This window comes from Didymosphaeria variabile, assembly GCF_027946475.1.
Source record: "Didymosphaeria variabile strain IMI 356815 chromosome Unknown scaffold_7, whole genome shotgun sequence".
In the NCBI taxonomy this organism is placed as follows: Eukaryota; Fungi; Ascomycota; class Dothideomycetes; order Pleosporales; family Didymosphaeriaceae; genus Didymosphaeria; species Didymosphaeria variabile.
In genome coordinates this window covers 828,046-852,439 of record NW_026611626.1, presented here as the reverse complement: position 1 = coordinate 852,439, position 24,394 = coordinate 828,046, and the positions used below count along the sequence as shown (strand labels likewise).

At 52.0% G+C, this 24,394-nt stretch overlaps 7 protein-coding genes across 7 annotated transcripts; 3 read left to right on the top strand and 4 right to left on the bottom strand.

The window, feature by feature from the left end:
• Positions 1–155: 155 nt before the first annotated feature.
• N0V89_009413 (uncharacterized protein) lies at positions 156–830 on the top strand (the record flags this gene model as incomplete). The annotated part of the gene is made up of 1 exon (XM_056218164.1): positions 156–830. The coding sequence occupies one exon, from the start codon at positions 156–158 to the stop codon at positions 828–830; it is 675 nt and encodes a 224-aa protein (XP_056067429.1).
• A 906-nt stretch (positions 831–1,736) lies between these two features.
• Positions 1,737–3,021, bottom strand: N0V89_009412 (uncharacterized protein; the record flags this gene model as incomplete). The annotated part of the gene is made up of 2 exons (XM_056218163.1): positions 1,737–2,767; positions 2,829–3,021. The coding sequence occupies 2 exons, from the start codon at positions 3,019–3,021 to the stop codon at positions 1,737–1,739; spliced, it is 1,224 nt and encodes a 407-aa protein (XP_056067428.1).
• A 1,138-nt stretch (positions 3,022–4,159) lies between these two features.
• Positions 4,160–4,704, bottom strand: N0V89_009411 (uncharacterized protein; the record flags this gene model as incomplete). Its single annotated transcript, XM_056218162.1, has 2 exons — positions 4,160–4,566; positions 4,620–4,704. 2 exons carry the CDS (start codon positions 4,702–4,704, stop codon positions 4,160–4,162), a joined length of 492 nt encoding a protein of 163 aa, XP_056067427.1.
• Positions 4,705–6,061: 1,357 nt separating this feature from the next.
• N0V89_009410 (uncharacterized protein) lies at positions 6,062–12,910 on the bottom strand (the record flags this gene model as incomplete). Its single annotated transcript, XM_056218161.1, has 5 exons — positions 6,062–6,265; positions 6,315–10,494; positions 11,060–12,532; positions 12,589–12,711; positions 12,894–12,910. The coding sequence occupies 5 exons, from the start codon at positions 12,908–12,910 to the stop codon at positions 6,062–6,064; spliced, it is 5,997 nt and encodes a 1,998-aa protein (XP_056067426.1).
• Positions 12,911–13,881: 971 nt separating this feature from the next.
• On the top strand, positions 13,882–14,793 carry ERD2 (endoplasmic reticulum retention protein; the record flags this gene model as incomplete). Its single annotated transcript, XM_056218160.1, has 5 exons — positions 13,882–13,906; positions 14,008–14,066; positions 14,118–14,396; positions 14,450–14,706; positions 14,757–14,793. 5 exons carry the CDS (start codon positions 13,882–13,884, stop codon positions 14,791–14,793), a joined length of 657 nt encoding a protein of 218 aa, XP_056067425.1.
• Positions 14,794–15,689: 896 nt separating this feature from the next.
• Positions 15,690–18,116, top strand: N0V89_009408 (uncharacterized protein; the record flags this gene model as incomplete). Its single annotated transcript, XM_056218159.1, is given in 5 exon segments — positions 15,690–15,938; positions 15,958–16,405; positions 16,511–17,029; positions 17,090–17,252; positions 17,777–18,116. 5 exon segments carry the CDS (start codon positions 15,690–15,692, stop codon positions 18,114–18,116), a joined length of 1,719 nt encoding a protein of 572 aa, XP_056067424.1.
• Positions 18,117–19,965: 1,849 nt separating this feature from the next.
• Positions 19,966–21,039, bottom strand: N0V89_009407 (uncharacterized protein; the record flags this gene model as incomplete). The annotated part of the gene is made up of 2 exons (XM_056218158.1): positions 19,966–20,961; positions 21,019–21,039. 2 exons carry the CDS (start codon positions 21,037–21,039, stop codon positions 19,966–19,968), a joined length of 1,017 nt encoding a protein of 338 aa, XP_056067423.1.
• Positions 21,040–24,394: the final 3,355 nt, after the last annotated feature.

The following is a 24,394-nucleotide window of genomic DNA, read 5'->3' as shown; positions in this document are numbered from 1 at the left end:
ACTTTCGAAGACAGCTTTCACCACTACCACCACAACCACAGCAAGCATATACACCACACTACCAAGCAAACCGCCACCACAGGACGCACATATCAACAGTCAAGCTTACCAAAGCCCGTTCAAATCCTCATCCCTCCCATCACCAACCCACAACAATGTCCTCCACGCAAACTCCCACCCGTTCCTCCTTCATCAACAACCTCTACCAGCACACCACCCTCAACTTCCCAGCCTCAGATCCAAACTGCTCAATTTGCCTCGATCCCTACCCCACATCTCTGGTAGTTTGGAACGCCGACGGCACCTTGTTGCACGGCCCTCAACACATCGCCACGAAGATGCCCTGCGGCCACTTCTTCGGCTTTGCCTGTATCTGGAAGTGGTTGAATGAGTTGAGCTCGACGTGTCCCATGTGTCGGGCGAGCTTCTTTGAGGTAAAGGAGGTGGAGGCAGTTCCTGAACTGGTGGTGGAGTATGTTGGGTATGTTGAGACGGTTCAGATGCGCCGACAGGTCGTCGAGTTCCAGTATGTGGAGACAGTCAGGGAGCGGAGAACAGAGGTTGAGACGGTTGATGTGCGTCAGCAGGTTAGGGCGCTGAGAACGGAGGTTGAGACGGTTGAGTTGCGCCAGCAGCTCAGGGAGTGGAGTCTGGCTCTGGTTGGGGAGGAGAGTGTTGAGGAGGCTGCGGAGACAAGAGAGGAGGGCATTGTGTGGTCATCTGATGAGGATGATAGCGAGAGCGAGAGCGAGAGTGAAGGCGAGTATGAAGGTGTCCATGAAGTTATAAGGGGTGACTGGTTGGTAGGTCGAGATCTACGGGCCCGATGAGGAAGAGGGTATTCGCGAGTTTCCGCTCTTGATCTCGATCAACTGGAATATGGTGACAAGAAAGACAAAAAAGGCGTACTGTTGCATGACTAATCTCCTCTACATCAACACGACTCTTCGATATTCCAAGGTACCTTTCCATTTCGGAACGCATTTGCGAAGTTTCTGGCGTTTAGCAAGTGCTACCACAACCCGAAGATATGGTTACCGTTGGCTTTGGGTCCCACCGATCCACGATCTCACTACCGCGAAGATACCCGAGGTGCATTAATGGCTTTCAAATTTTCCGGCGATTTGGCACAGATCGATTGCACTTGTTAGCGTCAAGGGTCTCGAGGTATACTAGGCTACATTTTAGGAACAAAGGATCCCGAAACCTCGGTCAACCATTGTTACCGTTGGCACGGCACCGGTTAGGTCCCGCGATAGTCCTGCTTGCCTTCCCTAGAGGATGCTGTTATTCCTGGCATAGCTTCCGGCCACATTGGCACGAATATCTTCGGAGGTAACCTGTATTTGGTGCATGGCTCGGCATTGACGGCAATTTTCCAGGTTCGCTTCCGTCGGTGTTAGGGGAGTCGTGTGATACCAATCTATATTTTACCATCAACCATTTGATGTCATTTTCGAGGGCGCGAACATGGCACCTGTTGGTGTGAGGGGCCCTGAGTCCTGTCTGGCTAAATGATCACATTTCGTTTCTTCTACACGGTCTCAGCAGTGATTCATCAAATGACATTCTATCTACTTCGCCGTACATGATGTATGTGACTGCGAGCTCAGCTCAGCTCCATAACGCGGGTATCTACAAACACTCTGACGAAAGACCATCCCTGCACCAAGTCCCTGGTAAGGGCAATATATACAGCAAAGCAAAGACGTAACATCGTTAATGGTTCTCGTTGATCAAGCAGGCAGCTCAGCAAGATGCTTGTCGCGATCATCCCGCAGATTTCGCGGCAACGTCGGTGAATCCTGCATATGTGCGGGTAGCTCGACAGCTGGCGGGGGTTGGAGATATTCGGAAGACCGCGGTGGTTGGTACGCGTGATACTGCGAGTCGCGGTTGTTATTCGTGTGCGGGTTGTATACCGTGGAAGGTAGATAGGATAGACTTGGCAAAGTTTGCGCCTGCTGTGGCGGCTGCCCTGGGCTTCTTTGCTGGCCGACGCCGGATTGAAAGCTTGTTCTGTAATTGCTGTCTTGCGAATGCGAGTGCGAGTGACCGGGCGCCCACTGCGACGGCGGGCTCGCGAGCGACATGCGCTGGTCCCGATATGGCTCGTACGACTCGGCCTGCGACTGCGACTGCGACTGCGACTGCAAATGTTGGGGCGACTGCTGGTACTGATGTTGCTGCGGAGATTTCTGTGGGAATTCGCTCTGGCTCGTCAATGTGCTCGCCTGCGACAGCCCCGGACTACTTCTTGCACTCCCGTCCGAGATTACGCTTTCTCGTGGCTGTGGCAGCGGCTTATCCTCATAATTGTAGCGTTGCTGTTTGTCTCCATATCCTGGTGGAGGCGCGATATATATGCTTCCGTGGCCCATGCGCTCGCCCGGTGCTACATTCTTCAACGCGTTCAATCGTTCGTTCGCCTGCCGGCTTTCCAGCACATGAGCCTTCTCTACCAGTCGGTCCACCATGGTGGAATGGCTGTCTTTGAATGTCTTCTTCACAAAGCTCATCATCATTATATTGCACTTCATGCGCACGTCTTCGCGGATGTAGAGGCCTTCGCGTGGGGCACCGATGCCGAGTTCGACAGGACCTTTCGGCTCGCCTGGTAGACAACCACCCACGGTCCATTTCGCGCGGATATCGAGGCCAAGAGGCGCATAGACATGTGTTTGTAGGCCATCGGGGAGGTCGTGGAAGCAAGCGTGGTAGGAAACGGAAGAGGAAGCGAGACCGCCCGGAAGGTAGTTGACTTTGTCTGGGTCTCGGTCAGTATACGTCCAATCACCGTAAGCGCAAGCGAGGGAAGGCAATCCTACCTTTGATCGTGTACCATATAGCATAGTATTCCTCTGCCGGCGCATAGCTTGGAGGTTTGCAGTTGAACCGATCGATGACAAGCGGATTCAGCTCGATCATCTCGGTATGGGCGTGGTACATATCAATGACGCTCTGTCTCGTGATGCCCGCCGGCAGCGGGGTACACGTCGTGAAGACCGACGTCTTCGACATATTGTGTGCTGTGTATACGCAATCCACTCAATTCAACACGCTGTCCTACCAAAGATAGGTCAGTGTAGCGCAGTTGCCAGTTGTAGCGCGTTTCAACAAAGGGCGCTCTTCGTGCAACTCGATGGAAGGAGAAGTTGAGGACACGCAAGGTAGGGAAAGCCGGTACAAGAGAAGAGGAAGCGCGGGCTGGTGGCTGTTTCAAAGGTATGGTGTGGTCGACGATGCTCACGCGGTTGCTCCGCCGAGAGTCCCGCTTCGCGCTGCCTCACCACAAGGCCCCTGCATCGAGACCAACCCTATTTTCCAACTAGACCCTCTTCGCGTGTGTGCTCCGAACTGGGGCTTCCGTGTTCTCGAAATAAGAGTTTACAAATGGCCGCATAGCCAGAAGTGGTCCAGCCCAGTCGGAAACTCGTCATTCCGTGCGGCGCCGGCGACGACGATGAATGGCCGCAGCAACGACGAATGCGCAAAGTGGCGCATTCAGTGAGCCAAGCTATTTTCGGAACATGGTGTGGGGTAAGAGCTAGCCTAAACAGACATCGCGCGTGGGCTGTTTCACGTCGGAGGCTCAGATTTGCCTGTAGTTGACCTTTAGGTACATGGCTATGCGCTACAAGCAGTGGCCGCAGATGAAAGACCCTTTGTCTTCAGTCGCGATGTTCTTCAACAACCGAATGCTCGGTCTAAACACGACCAAAACCGCCGAAGCATGACCAACAAAGGCCTTATCGGAAGTCTCCTACGCGGAATATCAGGCATCACAAGTCTCTCCACAGTTTCATCGCCCAAGGCCGCGTCAGGCATCACATAGCTATCACATTGGCAAGTCGCAGAAGTAGATTATGAGCGGGAACACAGTCCATTACGATTCGTATTACGGACTATAGACGTCTTGAAAGTATATGCTCGACTCAAGAGAAAAAAGAATGTGACAAGAACGCCCGATTAAGCTCCTCGCCATATCCCGGCTGAAGCCATTCCATCCCAACACCAAGCGTGAACAACACCGCTTTCGTGACCCAGAACTCCCCTTTGCGTGACCATGAGTGAGCTCCAGTCTCGACGGCCAGCCGCATCTTTCCATCGTGACAACCGCATGACATACATGGCATCCACCCTCTTCTGCCTCTCTCCTCTAGACACCCTGGTGCATCTCCACCTTCGGCTCCTTCAGCATCGGCGCAACCTGCTCTCTCCTAAAGCACATCACCGCGCTCAACACCACACTCCCCATCCACACCAACCAGTTCACCGCGCTCAGCGCCGTCCCCGCCTTCGCAATATCGCACACAGTACCAAAGCAAATGCGGTCCCTCAGGAAAACCGCCAGCGCAATGAAGCCGCCGAACCAGTATAGCATGGTCAAGATCTCGAGGCCGAGCAGTCCGAACTTGCCGGCTTTGGAGGAGGCGAAGGAGGAGAATTTCATGGGGACGACGACGAGAGGGACGAGCGCGAGGATGGACCAGACGGGCGAGAAAACCATAAAGTTTACCTCGACAGGGGACATGGCGCGCCAGTGGGAGGTCCACCATGAGGCGACTGTGTACTGTTAGTCTGGACAAGTCTGGTAAAGAGGAATGAGAGCCACGTACCATAAGCCATGAGGCCGAGAACGACGACAGAGAGAAGTGCCTGGACGCCTCGCGCGCCCAGAATTATTTTGCCCCAGTTGACCATTGTGCTTGTCTCCGTTCTTTCGCTCTTAGATTCAGGTTATCGTTATCTTCGTGGTTGTAGTAACGCAACCTGTTCGTATCGCGTATTCGAATATTCCAGTCGTCTCCAGTAATGTTATCCGTAAAGAGTGAACGCGAACTCAGTCAACAAGCCCACAAAGAAACTTTCTTGCTTCCAAAGGAGTGTCGAGAAAATACAGTACAGGATAGCGAAACAGTCTTCCCAAGGCAAGCAAAAGCGCACACCCTACATAATAAGACCTCCCAAGCCAATGCACCCAGCGTCCCTGCAACGTCCTAATTCTCCCAAAATAGCCGCACAACTGAGAATCCACGCGTGCACCGACGGGAAAAGTCACGACTTCCATGCGGTGGACCGACCTGGGGTCATGTAACTGGCCCTACCCACGTTCGCGTTTCAACCTCAGACGTACGACAGGGTTGCGCATTAGCCGCTAAGAGCCGGTGATTGGTCGCGAGACTAAATCTGCGGCGAGCCTGTTGCAGGGCTGGTACTGCAATCTGTAACAGAGGGCAAAAGCAACGCAAGTCTTTGCGCGCGGGCGAACAGTTTGCGAGCAAGCGGTGCAAGATGAAGGGGAGTGGTCGAACAGACCCCCGCCCTATGGTATCGATAGATCACCATGGGGCCGCGGATCCTTGCGAGCATGCTCCTTCACCGTCATAGGAGGCGGGGATCCGACATCAAATGTTCACGGTCATTGATAGGTTGCACGAGGGTAGTGACTGAAAATCTAATGAACTACAGAATGCCTTGATCGCTTTTGATATCATACACATACAAGCAACCCCAGAGATCGCGGTGGATATAGGATGCCGATATGCCCAAAATCCACCTCTTAAAGCTTGATTGCATGAACCTGATTCCATGGAGACCCGTATCCATTATATGACCCGGGTCTCCTCCATGATAAAGCCAGCACGCTAAAACACCAAGCGAGCATTCCAGCATCGCAAGACGCTGGCGCACCTTCCGTATATCATCAGGGAGTCGAGCCAGAAGAATATCCATCAGGTCTATGAATACCACCGGTTTGAGTACGAGGAAAAAGAAAACTAAAGGAAAAGAGTGCACTCCAACGATGGTATTCCACACCATTGAGCCCTTGATCCGCCTGACCTCATCTATTCGCCGGTATCCTTATGCGCCGTTCGCAAACCAAACCAAGAAAGTCGAGGCTTCCAGGAAACGCAACGAGACCAAACGTGGAAGGTAATGTACATTAGATCCAAAGCTTTGGATATTGCGACAGGATGTAGTTACACATAGTACATCGCGTTTTCAGCATCGTACCATGCTTGGAGCCGCTGACTTCGAGCAGTAGACCAGGTGACGCTTAAGCACGGGACACGTAAGAGCCGACGTGGGAGCTGGGATAGCTGGGTCTAGGGGCAAGATCGTTTACGCGCTTGACCAAAGAGGCGATGCGACGGAGGGAACCGTCCCCAGGAGAGTTCTCGTTCAGACGCATGTAGGCGTGAGTGAGGCGCTCCTTGATAACCTCCATGATCTTGGGGACGACATCATGGACCTCGGGATCCTGCGAGCAAGATTAGCTTTGTGAAAGGCTACAGAGCACTGATACTTACATTGGGGTCAATGTTCCTGAGCACAGTATCAAGCCAGACAAGTCGCTCTACGAGGTTCTCTTGAAGCGAAGTTGTGACCACGGCACCAGTCGAGAGAATCAGTAGCGGCGAGATCTGCCCAAGGTAACCCGGGTTGCACTTGATGAACACAGTATCGAACAAATCGTTGGAGTTAGGAGACTGCACCCATTGCATCGTGGCCTGCTCATACTTCTGCCCGTTGAGAAGATCAAAAATCTCCTGGGCCTCAACCTCCTCTGGTGTTCTCTGCTTGGCTGCTGGAGGAGCAACGGGAGCCTGCTGCGGGGTTTGCGAGAGGTGCTGCTGCAGCTTGTTGACTTGAGCCTGAAGTTCAGCCTGGGAAGCTGCCATTGCCTGAATCGTTTGAAGGCAGGTCTGTACAGTCTCGGTAAGCTGGTTGATCTTGGCAAGGTCGTTGCGTTGCTGAATCTGCGCATGCCGAAGCTGATCGTTGAGTTTATTCTCGACGGCATTTGTCACATTCGCGAGGGCCGGGGTGATCACGGCACCAACACCAGCAGTGACCGTCTGCTCGAGGCTGATGGCGACCTTCTTTGAAACCTGTTCGGAGAGTGATTGGAATATCTGCGGGCTCTTCAAAGTTCGCGAGACCGCTTCGGGGATCTCCTTGTACAGTTGGGGACCAAGATGAGCCTTGACCGTATTGCCCAAGTTCTTCTCGAGAGTGGAGGATGTCTGCGTTAGCAAGCTGGGCAACAGTACTTCGCGCATGTTCTGATCCACCATCTTGCGGATTACGCCCTCAACATTTTCGGACAATGTGCTCGAAACCAGGCGCAGAAGTGCTTCCTGATTAGCGCCATTCTGTGCTTTGGCGGCGCGCCTTTCATCGTCGAGGCGCTTGGACACAGAGTCTGTGTACTGAGAAAGGCTCTTGCTGATCTCTGCCTGAACTGCCTCTTCAAGCTTCTTCGAGTCAAATGTAGCGGCAGGCGACTGTTGCGGCAGCTGGCCGACCAACTTCTTGGCCCATTCAGGAATCTCAGCATCAGAAGCCTTCAGGGAGCTAGGCTCAGCCGACTCGGGAGCAGCTGGCGACTTCGTCCGCGGGGTGCTCTGGGCGGCTTGGGCGTATGAGGGAGGTGGAGGCATCCGGGAAGACGTGGACACTTGCGACGCCGACTCAGCAGTTGAACGCTTCTTCTTTTTCTTCTCCGACTTTTCGCTGCCGTTGATGATGGCGGCACGAGCGGCATCCTGCTTGCTCTCGACCTTGGCTAGAGTGGATGCACGCATCGCAGCTTCGGGAGTCATAGATTGCCGGGAAGCAGCGTTGCTCTCCTTCTTGATGGCCTCACGTGCAGATCGATCGGACACAGACTTCGGACCTGGCGTATCACCGCTGGTGACCGAGTCGTCCACGGGAGGTGCTGCTGGCTTCAACGGAGCAATGCTGATTACGCCCTCCTCTTGCGCTTCCTTGGGATGCATAGGCTCGCCCTCCTTCTTCCAGCCTAGGTCGCTTCGCCGGATGCGCAGAGTGCAAACACCCTTAGAATGCATCACATAAAGCTCGAACAAAGCAGTGTTGTCCGGATCATCAACGTCAGCTGGTCCAGCAGGCTCATTGAGCATGTGGATGCTACGGATCTGACCCTTCGAAGAAAACGAGTACTCAGTAATGCTGGTCATGATGGCCGTCGCATTGACCGGAGGAAGTTGTTGACTCCTGTCACTGCTCTTATCCACGATTCGTGAAATGTACGTGGCTTGGTTCATAACAGGCAGATTGTAGCGCGGGCACGATACATGAACGAAGAAGATAGAGTTGCGCGTGGGGTGAGCAACAGCCATGATGCCAGTCTTCGGGTGGAAGCCAACACTGCAGATTGCGTCGGACTCCTTCTCATGGGGGAGGTTGATCTCTTGAACAGCCTTGCCCAATCCCAGGTCCCACAACTGGAACGCGTGATTTTGCTTCATGCCGACCATCACATATCGCAAAGCAATCCCCTTGTTAAAAGGCTTGTCCTTGTCGAAAAAGAAAACTGAGGTCGGCCATGACTTGGCGTTTGCTGACGTGGTGTGAAATTCAAGCATAGTCTCGGAGACTTCGACTGATTTCGCATGTTCTGGTGTCGCGACCACAGGGTCGATCAGGGGCCGGATATCCCAGAAACGCATGCGCCCGGCCTTGTCCAGAGAAACGATAACAGTATCATCCTCACTGAAAGTGAAGTCCTTTCCGGCCTTGCCAGTCAGTATCTTGAGCGAGCGCTCTTTATAATATTTCTCGGTGTGAACAATGCGTGAGTTGCTACGCAGGAATTCATTGGCCACACGAGGCCAGATGATGTGAATGGCCTTGCCACGGCCGATGGCAAAGAATTCGGGATGACGAGATGACGGCTTCGCACGAGTCTTCAACTGGCCACCAGATGTGTTATCATCTTGGGAAGGCGAAGGCGGAAGGACAAGGCCGGTCTTGTCCAATTCGTCGAATTCGCTGTCGCGTAGAGGGTCCACGGAGGCCCAGAAAACGGTGCCATTTACTCCGATGCCAAGGACACTCTCAACAGATTGTAGAGATGAATCATCACCTCCAACGCAAAGCGCGACATTGAAGAGACGCTCCTGGTGATGCTCGAAAACCTGACGATAGTTGCCGTTCTCCTGGCGAATGATGCGGAAGCCGCCCTTCTTGACAATGGCATATACGATGAAGTTCTTGCTCGCTGTGACCAGGGAGCGATCGATCTGGTCGAACTCCTTCTTGAGCCTAGCAACGTCCATAACGAGATCTGGCGAGAAGAGCACACGAGGCTTATGCAAGTCCTGAACAGTGATGGACGCGAACGCGCGCATAGGGAACCGATAGACTATTACCGTCTGATCTTCCTCCTTTGCCGGGCTGTCCTCAGCACTCTCCCAGCTGTCAGCAACATCGCCTTGGGCGATATCGTTCGCAACTTGCTTCAAGGACGCAGCGATGGGCTTCGAGACCTCTTTCTCAAGTGCCTTGAAGTTGGCGTCATCTTCCAGCTCCTTCTTGATCTCCGACGCAGTCTCGACGAGAGCTTCTTCAATCTCCTCGACTTCCTCAGCCGGCATACGAGCGAGCTCCTTCGCAGCCTCTGCCTCGAGCGTCTGCTCGATCTCCTTACCAACCTGCTCACCCAACTCACTGACAGCCTCGGCGACAGTCTCGTGAGGTGCATCGCCTGGTGACAACTTCCGATATTTGTGTTGCGATGAAGGTCTCTCCTCGCCACTGGTGGACGCAGATCCATCTAAGCCATGCTTGTGCTTCAGTATCTCCATCTTTGGGGTGGGCGTAGGGGCCTTCGAGGTCTCGGGGGCTGGTGTCCTGTTTCGGGGACTTGCGGCTTCCAGTTGTTCGAACGGGTTGCGATACGTGAATCGCGGGGCGTCGTTAGATCGAGCGGGTTCTGGTTCGAATTGCGACTGCTCTGGTCCCTCAGACCCAAAGACTCTCATCGGAGAGGCAACGGACGAGACCACAGTCGGATCTACGGGCAGGTTCTCAAGAGTTGCAACTGCGGCGGCCAAATCTCGAGCCACGTCGCTGACAGCCGTTTCTGGCTGCGGTGCGACAGGCGGAGGAGAGAAAGCTGCAGCTGAAGCTCGCGGAGAGTGAGTGTCGCTCTGAGCAGGCTTCGGGTTCAACAAGCGCATGAGCAGGTCTTGTTGGTTCTGATTCTGGCTCGAAACGGGTGCTGGCTCGAGTCGAGCAGCGAGCGGTGCCGCGCTGGCGGGTGCCTGCGTCGACTTGCCGCCCGTGAAGCCTGCAACCAAATCAGACGCAGAGACAGCGCGGCCGTGGACGGGCGCGGTGTCCAAAGATTGCGTGTTCTGCGACGGGCGCCTCGCTTGCGCAACGCTGGGCTGCGAATTGAAGCGCAGCAGGTTCAGCAGCTGCGTCGACTGTTGTTGTGGAGTCTGCTGCAATACGCCGGCCTGTTCAGGACCTGGAGTATTCGCCGCTGACGAATTGGGCGACATGATCGCGGATTGATGATGCGGATGCGGTCCGCTGGGCGAAGGCGAAAAGATAGGTGACGAGACGCTGGGTTGCTGGTAACCGTGTGGCGGTTGTTGGTTACTAGCTGCGCCCTGGCCGTGAAGCAGGGCAAGCAGGTCCTGCAGGTCCGCCATAGTGAAAGAAAAAAGAAAGGGCCTAGATGATTGTTAGAAAGGTGAAGGTGAGAGGCGTTGGTATGTGAGAGAGCTGTGCTGTGCTGGCGATGACGCTGCTATGCGAGCCCAAAATTCGCGTGTGGCAGCGCCCGCCCAGCCTCGAGAATTGCGTGTCACTTACCAGGTGCAGGGCTACTCTACGGTCGTGAGCCAACGGACAGGCTGGGAGTAGAGTAGAGACGCTGGAAGCTCGCCTGCGAATGAATTGGCAACGAGGAGAAGCTTCGCCGGAGTTGGCGCGTCTTCAAACAGCGGGCCGTCGTTAGCCTAGATGCGGGAAGGTGCGACCTCACCTGGGCGTGAAGTGCTGCACGTGATGCTACTGTCCCGCGCTTCAACCTTCGACCTTGCGTGCGAATTTAACTTGAGATAGCACTCACTACTTGAATTGCGCGATCTTCTTGCACGGTAAAGCGCTTCCACTCGGGTGGCGAAGCATACTTAAGTGATTCTTCATTCTTACGGATACATAACGTACACTTTAGACCATGCAAGACTAAGATGAACAGTAGACGAGGACTCTGACGGTTTATTTGATTTCTTACACTGATGCATGTACGCTTTCTCGTTCATAGCGAGCAATCTCCCTGCCATCAAACCCGACACCAGCCACCACAACCGTGACAGCCTTCCCTCCAAAACCCTCCACAAAAGTCTTCGGCAGCACATGCTCCAGCGCGTATGCTCTACCCAGCTCTACGCCGTCTATTTGAATCGCAAAGTAAGAGAAAGGCCCAGTGATGTCACTGCATGGCATTCCAGAGGTCGCAAATGCGGATCCGTTGTCCTCACCTCCATTGTCTAGGTATGTCCAACGAAGTCTCCAATGCGTATAGGCACCCTCGTCACGCTTTTCAATCTTTACATCGTGAATTGAATAGCTGTGTTCCAGGGGTAGGCAGCTACGAGGCACGATGCTAATTTCGTAGATCTCGAGTACTCGGCCTCTCGTCTCGGCCAGCGACTCTGGAAAAGCAGCGGAAGTTATCCGAACACCTAGCTCTTGTAATCGGACGTCCGAATGCGAATCGCAATCGACTTGAATTACTTCCTCGACTCTTTGAAATCCCGCAAAGTCTTCCAATCGTATGCATTTGATGCCGTCTGTGAATTTCAGGTAGATGCTCGTGACGGTCGGAGCGATGCCTGCCTGGGACAAACATGGGAAGTAGGCGCATGCTAACTTAAGCTGCAACGATCCGTCTGAGGGCATGTCCAGCTGAAAAAGGGCCAGGTCGCGGTCGTAGACTCGATCATTGTTCGCGAATTCCGGGTTGATACGTATAGCATCAAAACACAACAGGGTTCTGTCTCCAGTATATCGAAGTTGACTCGTTACCCTGTCAATAGGGGCTTGATCATGTGCCCATGCGTCTGAGCATGGGGTCTTCAAATGCGGTAATATGGATTGTGAGCCTAGCTGTGAGTGCAATGTCTTGTTGTGGTATAACCGCTGAGCTTCGTTCTCGTGATGAGTGGCAAATGCTCTGTTAAAGTCGGTGTAGAAAAACCGCTCGGAACCGGCAGGATAGCGTGTAGCACCTCGCACGATGGGTTGGCTTGAGTTAACCGGATGGCAGTAGTCGGCTCCACCCCTACATGAGCAGGTCATTTCAGTCCCAGAAGCTCGTCCCTCCCACATGGCACATTCGACAGTTTTGCCATATTGGGGAAAGTGCTCGAAAGACCACGCCGGAGCGAAAACACCTGCAGAGAGCCCTATTTCAGCGAGCTTGCTGACCGCTATTCCTGTGTTTGTTCCTCCACCTTTCACTTCCGGGTATGTAACCCGGGGTAGTCCAAAGTCTACGGTGTTTTGCGCCCACACATCGATACCGAAGTATACCTTTTCGACTGGGAGGCCAATTTCCAAGGCGACCTCTTTCGACGACAAGGCGTTGCCTTCGTTCCAAGAGTAATTGGTAAGTACAGCGCCGCAAGTAGCGGCAAAGGCGATATTTTTGTTATTCAACCCATTCTGATAAGCAACTTTGTTGTCGTTGGTAAGAGCATCGTACCTAACAGGGTCCTCAGTCGGGTGTGAAAGTCACTCACGCTCGCAAGGTGTACGAACCATATAATTTCTTTGGAAAGACCCATCAATTTTCTCAGTTGGCGGAGGAAAGCTCCCAAGTCGCCCAGGTCCAGGTCTTTTCGAGGGAATGGTTTTTCAATATTGATCAGCCAACCATCAAAGCTAGATGGACACCGTCAATTGCACATCTAGTATACACGGTGAGTGCGGGGTGAACGCGGACGCCCTTACTCAGTCGTCCTCAAGCGTATCCGGGTTTACCCTGCACCCACTGAGATGTAGAACACGACTCACCCGTAATGTCTAGCGATATCAGACAATCGATGCGCCAATGAAAAGTCTACCTCATTTCGTCCTTCATTGCTCTTCGTGGTATAGTGTAGCAGTCTCTCTGTGCCTTTGGTTTGGGGTTCAATAAGCAAAGTCCCAAATGCCTTGACACCATTTCTGTGTAGCGTGTTTGTCCAAGATGGCGGGGGAACGCAGACCAGCTTGTGGGAAAAGTATACAAACGACTCTACATATTGCAGGTATTCGCACCAATAGGGCTCTTTGTCGACGCCGATTGCAGAGGCAGACTCGTACTCATGGTAGTTGCCCGAGTAGTCATGACAGATTAGCACGTTCGCTTTCTGCTCCCCACTTCCAGCAATAGCGGGCGGACGGACTACCAGCGGAGTGTTGGCTCTTTGAATTGGGTCCACAGTCAGTTCAGTCCAGGCTTCTAGCTGATCAAAGGTGTCGAAATAGGTGAAGCCCTTTAGCCGATCGAGTTGACGCTGCTTCTCGCGTTCTTCCGGCGTGGGGCCAGTGTCAGGAGAAGGGAACAAATGACGATACCCATCTCGAATAGGTCTGAGGATATCCTTCCAACCGGCTAAGTACGCCATGTCAAGCTGCCCTGAAGCGCGCGACACTTTTGAGACGTGGACTCAACAAGCGTCAACGTTCATCCGCGACGTACGTGAACCATTCCCGCGGAAGTCACAGCCACGTGTTGAGCTACCCTCTCTTGCAAGCGATAACTCGAAAGCGCGTCAGGAGGTAGTGCGATTTCTGTGGGATTGGCTCATCTTCCTTCGCAGCGTAATGTACCACGCAAGATGCGAATGAATGCAAAGTTAATGGTAGACGGCGGTGACGTTGGTCGCGAATACCTAGCAGGGGCCTGTCTTGGCAATGCAAGGATCCATGCTCGCCTTACGCGCAGCGCCCTCCGAGCTCCAAACGTGTCATTTCATTTCGCGTCTTCGAGCGTTCTCTCACTACCACGTCCATATACAAAACCACCAGTATCGTGTACGAAACTGAGCGGTAGGATCGCGCGCCACCATGATGAATCTCTTCAGATTACTAGGTGCGTTTCACAGGATTCCAACCGCCAAACGAATCGCAATGGTTCCTCCGCTGCGTGAAAGTCGCATGCAATTGGAAGCGCATGCTAACTTTGGGTTGTAGGGGACCTTTCCCATCTCCTGTCCATTTTGATACTGCTACAGAAGATGAAAACATCAAGCGTACGCCTCTAGACTCCCGCCAACCTCGAGCGCATAGCCTAACAACAGCAGAGCGCGTCCGGCATCTCGTTCAAATCACAATTCCTCTACCTCATCGTATACGTTACCCGATACGTCGACCTTCTTTGGACCTTCTACGAGCCCAAGTCCCTCTACAATACCTTCTTTAAGATCATCTTTATCAGCACGGCCTCATACACCGTTTACCTGATGCTCAACGATTACAAACCCACCCACGACCCGAACCTCGATACATTCAAGGTGCAATACCTCATTGGTGCCAGCGCGGTATTAGCGATTCTCTTCCCGTACAAGTACAACTTCACAGAGGTGGGTGTCAGCAGGCTACATGAAGTAATGGCCGGACGCTAACAATGGCATAGATCCTCTGGGCTTTCTCCATATGGCTTGAATCGGTTGCTATCCTACCACAGCTCTTTATGCTGCAGAGAACAGGGGAGGCGGAAACGATTACCACCCACTACTTGTTCGCCCTCGGCGCATACCGTGCCTTATACATTCCCAACTGGATTTACAGATACTTCTTCGAGGTGCCGCGCTTCTGGGATCCCATTGCTGTCATTGCGGGAATTGTGCAGACCATTCTCTATTCCGATTTCTTCTGGATCTACTACACCAAGTGCGTATTGCACAGCCCGATGTAAGACGTGGTTGCTAACGTAAGGACAGGGTCATCCAGGGCAAGAAATTCAACCTACCGGTGTAGGCGACCGGAACTCGACCAGCGTTCATTGCGTACCCACTGTACAGACTCATGGCAAGTGGGATCGCCACAATTGGCGGCGTTGCGCGGGGGTTACCCGTATCTCCAGAGAAGTATTCTCTCGCTGCATGATGTCGGGTCATGTAGTTGGAATAGTCGGCGGGCCATTATCACGAGTTCCATTTTGCGGCTCCGAAAATGCAGGCGTTCATGGCTCACGGCATATGGCATTTGTAAAAGACGCTTTGCTGTTCAGGGCAGGATAGAACGTAGGGCGTTTGCGAGGGCACAGTGTCCTCGACAAGATGGATATACCACGGCTTGCAGTTCTTTGCTTTTGAAGAATATGCGCAAGCTTGTATTATTCGATACTTATTTTCTGATGCTCTTCGCTCTCCTGCAGTTGACTCGCACAATCGAAGCTTCCGATGCGGATCGTAGCGCTCGCGGCAGAGGGGGATAATTGGCTAACTATGTAGGAGCTAGCGCGGTAGCAGGCCGTTGCCTGCACCAGATACTTCGAGCTCCCACCTCAACAGACTCACCGGTGCCGCTGGTATCGCGGCTGTGCAGACTCTTTCCACACGGCTGATAACGGTGTAGTCTACCATGTCGCTCACTTTTCGTTCACAGGATGTAAAGTCGCAATAATTCTACTGTCATTGATTGGAAGCTACTCAGCCTGATGACGAAGGGCAATAACATACACATACGGTCCATTGACGTGCTGTGAAAGAGCTCGAGTACATTACTGATTCTAGAAACAATATATAAGATTATCCGAGCAGGCGTTCAATTACTCAAGTGCCGCCTGGATCAACGGTTAGTCTCGTCACAGGTGTTCATCCTCACTTTCATTTCGCTGAGCTACTGCAGCGCCCTGGTGTCAAAGCGCCCACATGGCAGGGCCTTTGAAAATGGTGGCTCCCGGAAGCGGAGAACCAGACATGACACTTGTGGCCGAGCTTCTAGAAGACATACAACGACATCCTCCAGCTGTTGCGGCGAGGACGTTGCTCGCACAACACTATATCTCGATCGGTTGGTTCGACGCAGCTTCGGATTACGTTCAGGAGTTGGAGCGTGATGCACCAAGTGATCCAGAGGTACCAGTCTTGAACAGAATATTGCTGGCAAATAACGTCTCGGTACGTTCTTCCCAGGCAGCTCTTGAAGCCGATTGAGCGAAAAGCTAACGATGGGAAGAACTCCAACCAAGCCGTCGCATCCAGTGTGAGCTCAGAGACCGCAATGCCCAAAGTGTTGAACAGGCCAGCACGGAAGACAGCAATAGCTACGAGCAGCATGGCCACCAGCTCTGGCAACGGTTCCCGGACTGACCTGGTGGAAGGGTATCGCGGTCTGCGCCAGAAGACGAAGAGGCTGTTCGGTGTTCTATTGCATCTACAGGCTCAGCACAAGCAACATGGAACTCCACAGGCCGGGCTCTCGGTGAGGATCCAAGCCATCATTCAGGGACAGACTCCATCTGGAGCTGTAGCTGCCAGCCCGCCAGGCAAGCCCCAAGTCGTGGCGCGCGCAGTTCAAATGCATTCTGAGAAGGCTATGGAAATTGTCATCGCTGATCTTGAAGACAGCCTTGACTTCATGCGGGGTATGTTATATCCTTACAGTAATCCCAGGATCTCTTTCAATAAACGATGTATGCTTTTCTTTGAGCCACCCATTACGGACACGATATAACTGACGACGCACATAGGTCGTCCGTACGATATGAGTGATGACTCAGTTCGCGATGGACTAGTCAAGCGCATGCGCGATGTTGAAAAGGCATTGCCAGAAAGCCTTAAGACTTACTGCGAACTCGGCTTCATGCACATCGAACATGAGAACCTCAAGCGAAAATACGCCAACGACCAAACCATGCTCATGGAGGCTATAGCTGACATACCTCGCCCGGATTTCTACGTTACTGAAGACAATTATGCGTGGGATCTATCCGAGCTTGTCGAGGCTATCACGGCGAACGGCGGCGTAATGCGTAACCCATTGAGCAAGGACATGTTCACACAGAAGGACGTTCGCGGCATCTTGACGAGCCCACACGGAAATTCTCTGGCAGCGTTGCAAATTACGCAGAACGAGATGTCGCAGGGAGTGCGCCCTGAGACGATTGTCCGGATGGATAAGTTGGCGGACGTTATGCTAGCGGAACAAGATAGAACGGCCATGAAAAGTCGCAAGGAAATGGATGAATTTCAGGCATATGTCGCTACTTGTAAGTGGTTCGCCAATCCATGATATCTCGTGTTACACCACGCAGCTAACAACTTAACAGTACCCGAGCGTGAACAAAAGACCATAGAGTCGTTTAGATGTCCGGCTTTCGACCGTCATGCGGGCAAGGCTTATGACAGCACCATCGGACAGACTATACGCGACGCCAAGGCCACCGAACTATGTATTCACAAAGCGGGTGACTTCATCAAGCAAGCTGCAGCGTACTTAAAGGAGAAACGTGGCGCGGCTCGTGCGGTCTCGAAATCCCACAATAGTTGTGTGATTATGTGAACAGGCAATGTGAGCGCGATATACAAATTCACACGAACGGGAGGTACTGAGAAGATAGCTCCTTCCATTTGTTCTAGCTTTAGGTTTCACTATGTGACCAAGAGCGTTAACGCTTCGTGGAGGTCAAACAAATCAAGAATGCACGAACCCACAGCCGTCTAAGGGCCCGACGGGCAAGGTCTCATAGAGTCTTCAACAAGGGACGGTGCCCTATGTTCGATGCTCTGTTTTCCCGAAAGTGTCTTAGAATCAAACTTTTTTGTTTTTAAAGAAATCAAAAATAAAATACAATCACCCATAAATCAATGAAAATGCGCCTGACCTTCCACAAGGCCCCGAATTGCGCATATTCACCCTCACTTTCAATGCGCAATGACACAGTCCTCCGCACAGACAACCATTCTAGAAAATTCACCTTGTCTACTTAAGAACCTGCACCTAATCCCAATTCAAGACGAACAACTTCAGCCACCCTCGACCTCGCCATCAACTTCCAACGTCGTCGACTCACCACTAAATCGGCCCAGCACGCCATGATCTTCCTTCGCTTCCTCTTTCCCATACTTCTGCTCACAACTTCCGTTACCTCACGCAAGGGCTGGCAAACGACCTGGCCCACCCTCGAGACACAAGAGGGAACGCCGGCCCCCGTCCAGACTTCCGCTCCCCCGCGCATCGTGTACACGAAGCCCAAGTTCGAGCCGCTACCCGCCGTGCAGAACCTAAGTCGAGAGCTGTGCAAGCCGTGTGTGGACTTCATGACAAACTGCATCGGTAAGTACTACTTGAAATAGATGGTATGAATGATACATATGTGACTAACTATTGGGTTGATAGGAGAGCGACGCGCTGCTGGTGCTGTTGTCGGACCAGCTATGTTCAAGAACTGCTTGCGCGAGCTGTGCTTTGGGGATCCAGGGGATAGCATGAGAAGGTGCAAGGCAGGTGGTAGGTGTAGAGGCGCATATCGCTGTCCTGTCCAGGAGGATGTGTGGTTTAGGCATCCAGCGACTCCCAGTGACGAAAAGGAAGCCAGGGCTCGCGGTTTGGTGGCCGACCTGGTGTCCGATTTCTTGGCCCGGGAGCCTGAGTTATCAGATAGGCTACTGGGAGTTCAAGTCGTGAACATGTAGAGGAGCTCAAGACCAAGGATGATGTTCAAGATACCGGTCGCCGTTAGGAGATTGGATGGACACTGCCGTGGACGTGGATGGAATCAGGTTAAGTCACGAGCACATTTTCTAGTGTCATGAAAGGATAGATGGAATTATTGTATTCTTGACTAGATTTGAAAGTCAACTCCTTTTGTACTCAGCATCGAACGTGCAACAAGATCTTGCTTGAAGCTGCTGAATTGACAGGCGAACCAAGTCCCAATGGATCTATTCCCATGCCTGATCCATTTTGCGTATCAAGAAATTTGGTAGATGTCTACCTAGAATGGTCTGGACGACGTATCTTTGACATCCTTTCGAATTACATGCTGATTCATAGCAATCCATCGTGCAAATCAATATCGAAGGTTTGATTGAAACGGTGGAATCCGCGCCTATCAAGGCCAGTGTCTCGATGGATGCCTCGATTGATCTCGTAGCCATCTTCATCGTAGCCACACACTGGCTCACCGTAACTGGGGCATTCTGTGTGAAACCCGGCCCATTTGATCAAGCAGATGAAGCAAAATTCATAATCGCATGAGCGGCACCTCATATGATTGCAAAAGCCTTGTTCCATCTCAATCCACACGTGGCACGCTGGGCAAGCCTTTGTCCTTGCTCCCTCCGCGTACGGCGCCAACCACGAGGGCCGCTTCTCATTATGAGATTCAGAACATCGATGACCCTCCTTATACCATGCCGACTTGCAGTGCACACAGGTCCGCTCACTACATGAAGAACACTCACTCGTGAGGTCCGAACCTTGATCGTCATAGTTGCCAGGTGGTTGGAACCAGCCGCAAGACCAGCAGTAAACCCTTTTGATCGGATCCATGGCATACTGTTCGGACTTCCAATTGTAGATGAGCTGCAGCTTGCTAGGAATCAAGTGTCCGCATAGTTCGAGATCGATGGGTCCGCAGCGATTCGCAGGGAACATCTCCATGTTACTTTCTTCCTTTGTTGCGAGCTTTAAAGCTCGCATAAAGCACCGCATGCACATGAAATGCTCAGCACACGTACGGGCGCCCTCACTCAGCTCGAACTCGTCAAGGCACACCACGCACACGCAGTCACACATGACCTCGTCGCTATCCGTCCTAATGGAAAACGCTCCTATATTAGGTGACATTATCGGTTATCTGTTAGAGTTCTTAGAGAATTTGGATGTAGTTGGATCTGCGATGCTGGACTTGAAGGTTGTGTTGCTCGTTGAACTTGCGCCCACGTCGGAGTTAAGGGATGCTTATTTATCTTGACAATTTTGACCACTCAACGTGAATATAGGAACCAGTAGAAGAGTGCGAGCATTGTGCGAGAGCGTGTTCGATAATCCAGCATTGTGATGAGATCATGAGATCAGACCCTGAGTACTGTACAATGAAGATACCATTGCACTTCGAGGCCGGACCATATCGCAAAGTGACACAGACGACGACATGGAAATGAAACATTCGATTGCGTGATCTCATTGTAATACATCTAACTATACACGACAATTCTGAAAGGCAAAATCGGCCTTGGGCGCACACCACATTAGCCAAGCAACGACCCATCCATATCCTACAACCCTTTCAAAGGCTGCGACAACTGAAGGATTCGCCCACCACAGCGCGCTCTTCCGGTACTGCTTCCAATTGTACTGAACTAGACCCTCGAGTACAAACGACATCGGCTGTATGCACCAGAACACCATCGTGCCTCTGCCCCAAGCGCATTTTCCGCCATACAGCCATGTGACTGTCGCGTGCATGATAGCTGAGAGCACAAAGACGAGGCAGTTGTTGAGTATTCGAGAGAAAGATGTCCCTTGAGGGATGCGAAGCATCTTCGTGAACGTCGATGCGTGGAAGTTGAATGACTTGTACACGAGACGATGCCAGAAGTTGGCCCAAAAGCGGCGCATGGTGTAAGCCTCTGTCAAGGGCCCGAATAGCGGGGGCCATTCCCACGGTTGGTCGATGCCGGTTGCGATGAAGATGATAGCTAAGAAATCGTGGAAGGCAGACAAGGAGAGGACGTCAGGAATGAACTTGTTGGCGGCCAATAAGAGGCGTATTTGGAGTTCTCGTACTGTGACAGGCGATGCGGTAGGGTCGGCTGAGTTCATTTGCTGGAAGAGACGTCGCAGTATGCCTTCTTTTTCTGGGCTAAGGTCTGAGGGGACAAATCCGCCAACGGTCGCCGAAACTCTGTGTTCGAAGTAAAGAGACATGGCGAGGTAGTTCAGTGCTAGATACCCACAATGAATCGCTACAGCAGACCATTTTCCACGGGTTGCGAGACTATGACGCGATGCTGGAGCCTCGATCGGCTTATCTTTATAGGTGTCTTCCGAGGGTTTGGCGAAGACGATGGTGCTCTTCTGTTCAGGCCAGAGATACGGGTTCTCCCAAGCCAGCCCGACACCTCTTGCGTTGTAGGCGCGTTTCCATCCCGCTCTCCAAGATGTATCGAGCTCCTCGGACTTGTCCTTGGTTACCTGTGTCCACAAAATCAGTTTTATTCAAGGCCGATACAGACTAAACTCTGAACGTACGCTCACTCTACTTCCCGGCATGAAGCACAGTGCCACCATGTAGGAGAAGAGAATTATCACAAATCGTGAGTAAGTGTCATTAAAGTAGGAATCGGGAGAAAGGTTTGGCGATGTGTATAACGCTCCGCATGCTGGAGCTATCAGAAGAAGGAATCCAGTCCATCTGCTAAGTTCTGGTACGCAGCCTATAGCGATGCAAGTGGCACAAAACGAAAAGGCCCATGCAATGGGCTGCGCGCCTGAGGTTAACGTCCAGTCTGCTTCGTCGAACGCCATAGTGAAAGAATGTCAAGAATCGAAAATCAGAGTCAAAGGAGTGTCGAGGAATCAAACCCGCTAATTGTGTAAAAGAATGTCAAAGAATCAGAAGCCAGCCGTAAAGACCTGTCGGAGAAAAGAATCAAGGAATGTAAATGCTCTTGGTGGCCCAACCAGCGCGCCTCTGGAGAATATAATCATGATCTCCTCTGCAACGGACTTTTGATACATGGTGCCGTTCATGTTCGGACGTTAGTTGAGTGGGCGTTCATACCAACGTCCGTGTTCTACATCTAAGTCTTCGGACTCGAGGATTGATGCGCTTTGACATGCGCGCATGAGGGATACTTCCGGTACCTTAAGGCCTAGGAAGCCTGATCCGACCGTGCGCTAAGTGTAGACCAGTGCAGCGCTCCCCTATATTCGGAGTTGTAGGTGCAGCCACGACAGCCCTATCGTTTAATCTGATTTCGGGGCGGCCCTATGATTCGTAGTCCGCGTAGGCGAGGTTCCACTCTCGGGGCGCAGTTGGGGGCTCAAAAACAAATAGGCCTGGGAGTTCGGACTTATAAACTTAGCGCGCCCGACAAGTGGATCTTAGAGTGATCTACTCGTGCGAAAACACTGTGAAAGCCTCGTGCGCTTGCCTTCTTCGGGCTAGCATAGGGCTAGCATCTCTATGAATCCGACTCGGCAGGGCGTTTCAGGATAATGGCCTTCAACGCAGTGACATTTCTCGCACGACTGTAGCTAAGAATTCTTGTGCCAAGGCCTGGAGACATCGGAGAACTGCTTCGGACACTGTGCAAGTTCCCCATTATGGTGTAACGGTTATCTGGTCGAGCAGACGGAGTAGACCACCACCGGGGCCTGCATCGTGGAAGAGAGCAACAGCAGTATAAAGCATCTTCAATTTCTCTTCCAAAGTATCATCATCACATTCACTACCAATCCAACTTCCAGTCTACTCTTCACTTCACAGTCACTCTTTCTGCCCGGTTGCAGCCAGCTTCTAATCAACGCTCAAACTTCTTCACATCCCACAAACCAACCAACTCAATCAAAATGCAGTTCTTCGCCATCATCGCTATTGCCTTCGCCGCCACGGTTACCGCCTGCAAGGACGACAACATGTTCTGCGCTCCTGGCATGGGTGCTTGCCTCGACCCGAACGCTAACTGCGCTCGCTCCGTCGACACCACTGGCTCCAGGCTCGCCCGCGCTGTTGTCATCGACAACACTGAGGCCAAGATCAACGCTGACTCCGAATAAACGATTACACGAATGGTACGTCGTCTCCCCCGGCGCCTTCAGAAATACTCACTAATCCAGCAAACAGCTATAGAAACTCTTTAGATGGACGGCAATGCATTTTCGAGGAGTAGGATTGTGGGTAGCGCGGCATTTTGGGAATTTTTGAGTCGTTGATTGAACTTCATATTCATACAGTCATTACCTGAGATACATGTTCAATATAATTGGATTGCGTAGAACAAGCTTCTCGATGTTGCAATGAAAAGTGTGCTTTGCTTCCGCATTGACGGATGGCTTGCCTGATACCATACCTAGGTAGATATCTACCACAGGTACTACACCGACATGACTACCACAGCCTTGTTAGAGATCTTAGGCTTATCCTTAATTCTGCAGGGCTAAACGAAGATAAGCATGGACCTAGTGACAGTGATGGCGTCGCCACTACTTTTGGATTCTGATGTTAGACTGACCTAAGACTGACTTGGCCTTAGGGACACGAAGGAACAGCGGGCCGCATGGATATCCCGCGCACCAGTCTCTCGGATTGTCTTTGAGACCATCGAAATGCACGTCGCTCAACTGCGCATCATGGCTTACTTTGTCGCCAATGATTGAAATTGGATCATAGGTGCCGCCGCAGTTTCCTGGAGTAAAGAGGAGTACGCTCACTCCGGAAGCGAGTATTCGCAACCATGAAACAACACCGGGATCACTGAAAGTTCTATCTCAACAATATTTGAGCCAATTGCTGTACCATGGGCATTGTATCAAACGTTCGACCAGTGCGTCCCAACTGCACCGCGCAGATTTCAAGTCCTTCACCGTGATCTTCACCAGCGCTCGTAAAACTTCCCTCTGACTGTAGTGCACCCTTAAAACAGCTCGCGATGTATTTCGCAAGGCCGGCCGTCGCTATTCTCTTGAGCACGACCACTCTAGCCTGGAGTTGGAGTCCCTTCCAATGGTTCACAACCGGACCCAGCCTGTCCAACTCGACTTGGAATACCTCCTCAACCTCACAATCGAGCAACCCAAAGACAAATTGGCTTCCATTCTCATACAGAAAGACATGCGACACAGCCGCACTCTCGGTATTCATCCCGTCCAGCGTACCCCATCCAGCCCACGCGTTCAAGCACTATCTCCAGCAGCCAGTCTGCCGAGCTCCGCCCACCTTTACAAGCCTTGTCGCAAAGAACCGCTTCCAGGAGGACTATGAACGCTTCGCCTACTATTTCAATAAGAACGGCGCTCGTGTACCGAATGTCTGCCGTACGAGGTTTAAGAAGGTGACGAAGATGGGAAAGATTCCGAAGAGCTATGATAAGTACGTCCGCAGGGAGAGCAAGAAGTGCGGGAAGAAAGTTGGCAAGGTTCATCCTGGTGACGGTCAATCTCACCATGATGGGAAGGGGCAGCTGCCAGTGAGCGCGGCTGCTGGTTTTCGTGGGAGTGCGAGGTTATCTATTACAAGAAGGGCTATTGTTGGTGTTGCTATGGCGTACGGTTGGGGTCAGGCCATGCTCTAGTTGGGCGTGCTGGGTTGGAAGCGATCGATTGAATGGCATCACGGGGCCACAGGAAACCTAGGCTGATTGCACACGCTTTCTATTTAGCTAATTATTCTGTTTTGAAAGTCTACATATGGTTTTGAATCTCTATAGTGCATGTGGTGTCATGTAACGATCTTAGAATGTCAATGCTCTACACCCCTTCCAAAAAGAATTATTCAAACTCCACATGCAGGATTTATCTTAGTTCTATTGATGTATTACAAATCCTAATTACCTATCTTTATACTTGTGGAACTTTTTCGAATTCAATATTCTGAAGTTTGGAACATTTCCTCCTGATGATGGTG